Source organism: Canis lupus, chromosome 16 (genome assembly GCF_048164855.1).
Source record: "Canis lupus baileyi chromosome 16, mCanLup2.hap1, whole genome shotgun sequence".
NCBI lineage: Eukaryota > Metazoa > Chordata > Mammalia > Carnivora > Canidae > Canis > Canis lupus.
The window spans coordinates 16,748,772-16,758,437 of record NC_132853.1 but is presented as its reverse complement, the minus strand read 5'-3'; the positions used below and the strand labels follow the sequence as shown (position 1 = coordinate 16,758,437).

The following is a 9,666-nucleotide window of genomic DNA, read 5'->3' as shown; positions in this document are numbered from 1 at the left end:
ACCCAAGCCGTTGGGAAATCTCACCAATCCAACAACCCAAACATCTTTCTAATTTATCTTCTCCTTTATGCCCTTGCAATGCTTGCCAGACAGCTTCTGTCTGGATGGTAACTGCTCTTTAGTGTGCCCCACACTGTCCCTGCAATTCTCTTGCTAGAACAAAGATGTAATCCATACCACTCCATTCATAAGCAACTCCCTAAGTTTCCTATTTGCTGTGCAATTAAGCAAAACCCCCTCAACATAGTACTGAAGTCCTTTTACCATCCGGCACCATCCTGCCTTCACAGCTATGACTCCTGCTTCTGTCAACACATCTTATATTCTATCCACCATTCACAACCTGCCTCTGTCCTTTTATCCTTGCTGGTCCCACTGCCTGGAGTGCCTCTTCCTCCATTTTTTTTCCTGTTTGAGAATTATTATTATTATTTAAAAAAATGATTTCTGAAAGCTTGTAATATGCAAAGTATGACACAAATATTATACATGTATTATTTCATTTAATCATCAGAAAACTGAAATAACGTTCTCAAGTTAATACAGCTAGGAAATGGTTGATCTAGGATTTGAACTCTGTTCATGATCTGACAGCATTGGTAAAAATTTCTCTGACTCGTCACAATTAGTTGCCTTTTCCTGTGTTCCAGTAGCAGGTTTGTTGTTGTTGTTGTTGTTGTTTTTAATTGACTACACAAAAGCAGTTTTGTTACAGATATTAAACAAATAGACTCTGAAGCTAAACTCCCTGGGTTTGAGTCCTAGATCTGTGGCTTGCCAGTTCTGAGATCTTGTGCCTCAGTCTTTTTATTTTTGAAATAGGAATGATAATAGTACCTACTTCAGGATGGTTGTGAGAATTAAATGCAGCAGCCAACAGAAAGGGTTTAGCACAGTGCCTTTGCATAGCTCTGGCCCTAGACACACCATGTCCTTCCTGTCTATGCTCTATCTCCCTCATTAGACTCTGGCCTCCTGGGAGGGGAGACTTTCCTATTCATCTTCCAGTTCTCCTGCCCCCAGCAAGGTAGGCCTTTCACTAGAGTGGGTGCTCCATAAACATTTATCAAACTGAATTTGTAAGTGTATGAGTGTTCATGCCAGACAATGTGACATTTACAAGTTCATGGTCTATGCTGTGCTTTTTTTTTTTTTTTTTTTTTTTTTTATGCTGTGCTTTAATTACCTTCAAGTCCTTTAAAGAAAGTGGTTACCAAAGTCAACAAGACCATCCAACAGCTCTGACTTGTTTTTGAAAGTCCAGGTCATTACTGTTCTGCTTCTGTGAACAGGAAGCCTTTTCACCTTCAAGTTTTTCCTGAGTTCCCTCATTTGTGAGAACAACACTCTCCTTATGGGGGAGAAGGAAAGGGATACCTGTCACAGGGTTCAAGACTTCTCTGGGACAGCTAGAGGTATATAGCTGGAGGTTTCCCCTCCAGTGAGCAGTAACCAGGGTCAGATTTCACTTCTAACCACTGGCACAGTGTGCTTAGACCTGAAAGAGGTCAGAGGATTCCTGGGAGGGCCCTGGCTCAAGTTACATCACATTGTTTAACTGCCCTCAAGCTTGTTTATTTACATTTCAAGGATGCCTCACTAGGTGAGGTTGCAGGAGTGAGGTGGCAGGAAGAGGTTTCAAAGGAGTGTGAAAATAGTAGAAAAGGAAATATTTGATTAGAGGTTAACATGTCCCCTGGGGCTTCTTTGATTTGGATGATTAAGCACTCTCCAAGAGGAAGTGGTCTCTGTACAGAGTGGGGGCTTCTGTTCCCGATGAGTTGCAGCTGTGGTGTATGATGTGCACTAAACTAAGTGGGCCATGAAAGAGAAAGAGGCATTTACAGGACCAGCACAGTGACTGCTATACTCATCATCTTCACCTGAGCCTATGTTTTCTTCTGTCCTGTATCTCAGTGAACACCTGCAAGTTGCTTAGGCTGTAACTTGGGAGTCAGCCTATAATCCTCTTTCTCTGTCACCAGATTCTGTATACTTTCTCCCTTGAAAGTCTTTCAAACCCATTTCCTTCTCTCTGCTTCCACTGGCACCACCTTTGAAGGTTAAGAACTTCATCATGTCTTCTTGGATTGTATCTTCCTTATGGCTTTCTTGGTCTCAAATCTTAGACCTTCTGCTCTATTCTCTGTTACTGTCAAGGGAATTTTTCTTTTCTTTTTTAAAGATTCTATTTATTTATTCATGAGAGAGAGGCAGAGACATAGGCATAGGGAGAAGCAGGCTCCCTGTGGGGAGCCTGATGTAGGACTTGATTCCAGGACCCCAGAAAAATGATGTGAGCGAAAAGCAGCTGCTCAACCACTGAGCCATCCAGGTGCTCCATATCAAGGGGATTTTTCAAATTTAAAATCCATCAGTGGCTCTCCATGGTCTTCTGTATTAAATGCTCCCCAGAGCCTAGTTTGTGAGGCTTTTCAGGTTCTGGTCTTGCTTCGCTGGCTTGTGTCCTATCAGGTCACCTCCAAACCTGTGAGTGTCTTCACATCAGTAATCTTGACCTGCATGCAGTCCTCAGTGCCTGCATTATTTGCTCTCAAGCCTTGCAGCTTTCTGTGTTTGCTCCTCCTTCTGCCCAGAATTCCTCTTTTCTCCTTCAGCTTCTCTTGTCCTTTTTTCCCCTTCAGGTTGACTGTCTCTATCATAGACTGTATCTGATCTCTATTTTGTCAGCATCTAGCTCTGGCAGACAGTAGTTGCTCAATAAATATTCGACAGAGAAATGAATTAACTCTGTACTAGTCATAGTAGGGTTCAATCATAGTTCAGAGAAAGGGCCTTGAAATATCTGGCTCTGAAAGAAGGAAATATCACAGTTACTGCAATTATGTTATTAGATGGGTAAAATTTCACACTTGATAAAAGAATTCTGAGGTTTTGTGTTTCTTCAAGCTAAAGTGACTGAAGATTATTTTAAAAACCATTTTAAAAGGCCTCTTCTCTAGACGATGAAAACCTTATTTGCCAGCTTTGACAAAACATGGAGGAGTTCAGGAATTACAGTCACCAAGCAAGTGTTTCCAGAAATGTCATACCTGCTGCTTTAAGAATGCCGTTCTAGGGCCAAAGTTAAACAAATCTTTCAAGAGAGTTGTGAGAGGTGAGAAAGCGAACTATGAAATGAAATCTGGGGATCCCTGGGTGGCGCAGCGGTTTGGCGCCTGCCTTTGGCCCAGGGCGCGATCCTGGAGACCCGGGATCGAATCCCACGTCGGGCTCCCGGTGTATGGAGCCTGCTTCTCCCTCTGCCTGTGTCTCTGCCTCTCTCTCTCTCTCTGTGACTATCATAAATAAATAAAAATTAAAAAAAAAAAAAAGAAATGAAATCTGCCTACATAGGGCTGAAGCCAGCACACACAAGAATTGGTGACAGTTAAATAACCTGGAGTGACATCAAAAGACAATATACATCATACATGATTCTACTAATGTATACACAAAGGGAATCTACTACACAGCACATTTCTGCTAAACATAAAGGAGACACCTTCTTTCAACACAGAAACTAAACTCTGGAATGGACTGCCTTGTGAGGTGAGCTTGAAGCGTCCCACTGTCTTCAATGGCTTGCACGGCGCTGGGCTCAAGCCAAGGCAGGGCGGCTCCAGGGGAAAGGGCTCAGGGTGGAAAGGGCTAAGGCATCCTTTGGCTCCTTAAACGTAGATTCTTTGGAACCTTTTGTTTTGTTTTGTTTTGTTTGTTTTGTTTTTAGTCCTTTGATTCTTTGGAACCTTTGATTCTTCCGATTGATTGTCGGTTCTAAGCGTTAAAGCGCAGTGGGGAAAACTGCAACAAAGATGGGAAGGGAGCTAGTAAGAGTACTCAGAGAAAAGTGGGTGGGACTTTAACGAGTAAGCCATAACAGAGAGATTGGGCGAGTAGAGGACAAGCGGAGCAAACGCAGAAGAGGAAACGGGGAGGAGGGAAAAGAGCGCGAGAGGAAACTTAGCGAAGGAAGGAAGGAAGGAAGAGAGTGACCCAACTGGTCCGGGACAGGAGAAAGGCACGCCCAGAGGGACCTGCTTCTTTAAGGGAAAGCCCCGCCCCCCCACGTGACGCCTCAGCAGGCTCGTCCACGATTGGCTGCGGCTGGAGGGCGGGAGGGGGGTTGCTAGGCGCGGAGGGGATCCGGCGGGCCCCCGCCTCGCCGAGCACCGAGCGCCGAGCCGCAGGAGCCCAGCTGGGTAGAGCCGAGCTGCTGGAACATGGCGAGAGGCTGGGACGCGCGGCCGCCCCAGCGGCCCGGGCGCCTCCCGCCTCTGCTGTTCCTGCTGCTGCTGCTGCTGCTGCAGAACCCGGCCCGGGCAGCGCACATCAAGAAGGCGGAGGCGACGACAACGACGACGAGCGCAGGCGCCGAGGCGGACGAAGGCCAGTTCAGTCGCTACTACCACGAAGAGGAGCTGGGCTCGGCGCTGAGGGAGGCGGCGGCAGCTGGGCCCCCGGGCCTGGCCCGCCTCTTCAGCATCGGCAGCTCGGTGGAGGGCCGGCCGCTGTGGGTGCTGCGCCTCACGGCCGGCCTGGGGCCGCCGCCTCCTGACGGCAACGCGGGGCCCGACGCGGCGGGGCCGCTGCTGCCCGGCCGGCCGCAGGTGAAACTGGTGGGCAACATGCACGGCGACGAGACCGTGTCGCGCCAGGTGCTGATCTACCTGGCCCGCGAGCTGGCGGCTGGCTACCGCCGCGGGGACCCGCGCCTCGTCCGCCTGCTCAACACCACCGACGTGTACGTGCTGCCGAGCCTCAACCCCGACGGCTTTGAGCGCGCCCGAGAGGGCGACTGCGGCCTCAGCGATAGTGGCCCCCCCGGGGCCAGTGGTCGCGACAACAGCCGCGGCCGTGACCTCAACCGCAGCTTCCCCGACCAGTTCAGCACCGGCGAGCCCCCGGCCCTGGACGAGGTGCCCGAGGTGCGCGCCCTCATGGACTGGATCCGCAGGAACAAGTGAGTGTGGTAAACCTCCCCGCGCCGTGCCCATCCACGTGGGCCTGCAAGGGCAGAGGCTGGGTCGGGCACTCCGTAGGCATTCGGACTGTGCTTGCGGGCCTGAGGGGCGGGGTCGTGAAGGTGGAAGGCGACACCCCGCAACCGGGACAGGGCCCAGGCCGCTTAGCCTCCTGTCCCGCTAATAGTCCGGGAAGCGCTGCCTAGAGGCTGTCCTTTTTGTTCTACGGGTGCGAAGAGCTGTTGAGCTAGAAGGTAGACTCCTTTCCGGCATTCTGGTCCCTGTTGTCACAGGACCGTAGAATATGAGCAGTAGAAGAGAACTTAAGGATGACTTAGGTCAGCTCACTCATTTTATAGATAAGCTATCAATATTGCTCTTATTACCATAGGCAACGTGCTAAGGAAGCTCTTTCCCTGGACCGCGTGATCTCACTTTATGTTGGCCACAACCTCATGAAATACACATCATTAATATCCCTGTTTTGCATATATGGGAAACGGAGGGTCAGATTGGTTAAATAATTTACACAGTAGGGAGTGTAGGTGGGATTTAGATTCAGGCAATCTGACTCTGTCCGTGCTCTTAGCCATAGAGGGAGACTGTAACCCATTAATGATCAATGATAAGTGACACTCCATGGGTCCTCTTGGTTATTTGACAGACACTGGTTCACTCCCAGTTTTTACTTCTGACTCCGCTAGGGAAATATATGGCTATGGCTGGAGAACTTGCACAGAGCTGGTACTATCATCTGTGAGCTGCTTCATTTTTGATTCTCCAGAAGGTTTCTGATGCCATTTGTGCACTTTATTAGTGGGCTGAATGCCCAATTATCACATTTAACACACACCTTAAGTGTCATTAAGCATTATGTGGAATGTAAAAATTAAAAGCAATAGGACCTCAAGAAATTGGCATATAACAAGAGAATATTATAAATATCTATGAGGTGTGTTTATGTATCCAGTTAAACTTTACAGGAATTGTTCCTACTGGCAAAATGTGTGTGGGCTGCAATAATATGGATCATCTCTGTGCAAGAGGTGAACTTGAACCATGTCTCAAGAGATGTGTCTCAGGAGATGAATAGGATTTTCAGCAAAAAGGAGGAGGAGAGGAATAAAAGAACTTACTCCAAATGGAATAATGTCTGAAGTGAGCGTGTACTTCTACCCTTTTCAAGTATAAGCTTCGCTAGCATATCCCCAATTTTTGTGTTTCATAAGGCTTGCGAGGCAATAGTTAATCTTGCCATCTCAATTTGAAGATTTCTGAGTGACAGATACTATAAAAGTAATAATGAACAGAAAAGTTTCTCTATGAGACTTGGGATCATCTCTTTTGTAATATTTAAATACATAGAGCAGATCTAGAAAATTCGTAGGCATTATGACAACCCTAGATTTTTTTTTAATATTCTACCTTTCACTTTACTCCTCCTTTTGAGATCCCTTGTAGGTATTTAATTTCACATGCATCTCCTGGAGAAGATTTTTTTTTTCTTTTAAAGATAACCATGTCACGATCTCTGAACATTTGCCTAAGAAACATGACTTTAATGTGTATCTTGCTGTTAGAAGCTGTGATGGCCAGGGCTTTTCTGAGATGATATATCGAATGTACTGTTTGCATTGCTTAAATGAAAATGCCCTGTTGTGACCCTTGCAGAGATATAAATTCCATGACTAGATTTTTCTCTTCAGTATTAGTTTTGCGGTGAAAATGAAAATGAGCTTTGCCTTGGTGCAAGTCACCTTGAGGCTGTACCAAAAGCTTTAAATTTTAAATGTGGATCAAAAATTTGCTCTCTGGTTAACTTTTTCATATCACAGTATTTAAATAACATAAGTTTTGGTTTGGGGCAGTTAGTTCAATGATAGGAGCTTGTACAAATTTAAAAGTTAATCTGTGTTTGCTGGCATCAGACAGAAAGTCATTTTGTTCCATAGCTATGGACCACCCGATGGTAACCAACTATGTTTCACACATGTAACTCTAATAAGAAGGGAAAGTGGGTGATTAGGGTGAAAAGTACATCCATCTATCCTCAGTTTTCACAAATTAACTTCACAATTTACCTCAAAATGGATAATCTTTTTTAAGATTTTATTTATTTATTCATGAGAGACACAGAGAGAAGGCAGAGACATAGGCAGAGGGAGAAGCAGACTCCTTGCAGGAGCCTGATGTCGGACTTGATCCCAGAACTCCAGGGTCACGCCCTGAGCCAGAGGCAGATGCTCAACCATTGAGCCACCCAGGCATCCCAAAATGGATAATCTTTAATGATAAATTAATAACAAAAGACACTGATATGTGAATAAAATTAAAAACACAAGCATACATGCAATTTGAGATTGATGCCTAGAGTGAGCTCTATGAATAGGAAATTTAAGAACTGAATGTATTAGTCTGTATGGGAAAATTATCTTTTTCAATGTATTTTCTGAAATCATTTGAATAATTTCTTGATATAGTATTTACCCAGCTATATTAGAAATAGATTTTTGTTGCTATTTCGGGTATGTAAGAATTTAAGACTTACTTCCTTCTGCTTCGGATAGTGAATTTTATTTTCTTTGTTTCACTTTATACATAATCCAATGGGTGTTTTTGTATTACTGATAATTGACACATGCACTTAGGAAAATATACAAGATTTTAACCCCATCATTAAAATAAAGATTTTATAGTTTTCTTGACCCCCATTTCTGGCACACTAGGCTTCTTTAATTAAATATACCTGCTTAGACTTTATTTATTTTTTTTTTAATTTTTATTTATTCATGATAGTTACAGAGAGAGAGAGAGGCAGAGACACAGGCAGAGGGAGAAGCAGGCTCCATGCACCGGGAGCCCGATGTGGGATTCGATCCCGGGTCTCCAGGATCGCGCCCTGGGCCAAAGGCAGGCGCCAAACCGCTGCGCCACCCAGGGATCCCTGCTTAGACTTTAATAGGAGATTGGCATGTAAATGATTTTTTGGTATGCTATTGAAAAGCATTATCATATTGCTGGGGGTGGGTATTTTTGAGGGGCTTGTGTTTTAACTGTAGTGTCTTGAATCTTTAGAATTTAGTTTATCAGATTCAAGTTTCTATAATTTTTATTTATTTTTTATTTATTTTAAAATTTAGAGAGAGCATGGGAGGGGAGGGGCAGAGGGAGGGAAGAGAGAATCTCAGGCAGACTCTGTGCTGAGCTGAATGTGGGGCTCGATCCCCTATCCCTGAGATCATGACCTGAGCTGAAATCAAGAGTCCAACACTTAACTGACTGAGCAACCCAGATGCCACTCCAGTTCTCATAATTTTTAAAAGTTATGTGTAGGGTTATCCAAGACATAATAATGTTAACCTAGAGATTAACTTTTTAATATCTATAGAGTCTTGCTTACATACATTTATATTTAGCAGGTACTTTAAATCTTATGTAAGGAATAATATATGATACTGAAGTCAAGTATGAGGAACACTTCAAAGAATTGATTTGAATGGAAACCATAAAATATCTTTCAAATAAAATTGGATTGACATGCAAAGTTGGTTTGATAAAGACTAAAAGTGATAAGCTTCTAGCTACTGTAATAGGTATCCCTTTGTCTTGAAATCCTTATGAGTGGCATTCATACTTTTAAGACTACATAAGTAAAGGGAGGAAAATCTAACAATTGGATTTTATTACCTATATAGATTGCGTGTATTTTGTTGTTCTAAAAGCATTTGGTTAGGCCATTTTAATATTTCAGGAAAGCATTGCAAGAATTGCCATACAGGGGCACCTGAGTGGCTCAGTCGGGTAAGGGTCTGCCTTGGCTCAGGTCATAATCCCAGGATCCTGGGTTAGAGCCCTCCATCGGGCTCCCTGCTCAGCGGGGAGTCTGCTTCTCCCTCTCCCATTGCCTCTCCCCCTGGCTTGTGCTTTCTCGCTCTCAAATAAATAAAATCTTTTTAAAAATGCCAAAGTGAAAACAGCATTTAGTAGGGATTCCTGGGTGACTCAGTGGTTGAGCATCTGCCTTCAGCTCACAGTGTGATCCGGGAGTCCTTGGATTGAGGTCCCCTCCATCCCCCTTCATCATGTCCCCGCATTGGGCTCTCAGTAGGGAGTCTGCTTCTCCCTCTGCCTGAGTCTCTGTCTCTCATGAATAAATAAAAATCTGTTTTTTTTAAAAACCACAGCATTTAGTAGAGAATCTCAGACTTTAATGTTTTAATTGAAAATATACAATTAAAGTAGTATGCTTCACTTACTTAGAATATGCAGTTATCCATTTTATTTTTCTAGAATATGAGTGCCATGAGGGCATTTTTAATGTTTTTTTCCTGACATATTCCCTAGTGCCCAGAATGTTGACTCTTAAGAACATTTGTTGCTGAATGGATTACCTGAACTGGCCTAGCTTTCTTTAAACTTTCCCAAAATCAGAAGGGGAGAGAAAAGTACTCAAATTACTTTAGATATACAAATCAGAAGTAAATTGACAATACCTTAGCAGTATTAAAATGCCATTTTTTAGATAGGTAGAATGGAGTTAGAATGTTAGAACATACACTTAGGTTTTGTTTCTGTATCATTCTGTCACCCAAATGCTAGCACTGGTAGTGGGCAATAGAATGAAAGTCTGAAGGCAGTGATTCCCTAAGTAGGATGCTAGATATCTCCAAAGGAGTGAACATTAGTTGAGCAGAGGCTATAA

The 9,666-nt window shown here is 44.1% G+C and overlaps 1 protein-coding gene across 1 annotated transcript in view; it reads left to right on the top strand.

Annotated features, from left to right (window-relative positions):
* Nucleotides 1-4,147: 4,147 nt before the first annotated feature.
* CPD (carboxypeptidase D) overlaps nt 4,148-9,666 on the top strand; it is an 80,169-nt gene continuing 74,650 nt past the window's right edge. The window contains exon 1 of the mRNA XM_072779167.1: nt 4,148-4,963. Coding sequence (XP_072635268.1) covers nt 4,224-4,963 — 740 coding nt within the window. The 5' untranslated portion in view covers nt 4,148-4,223. The remainder of the gene's footprint in view (nt 4,964-9,666) is intronic.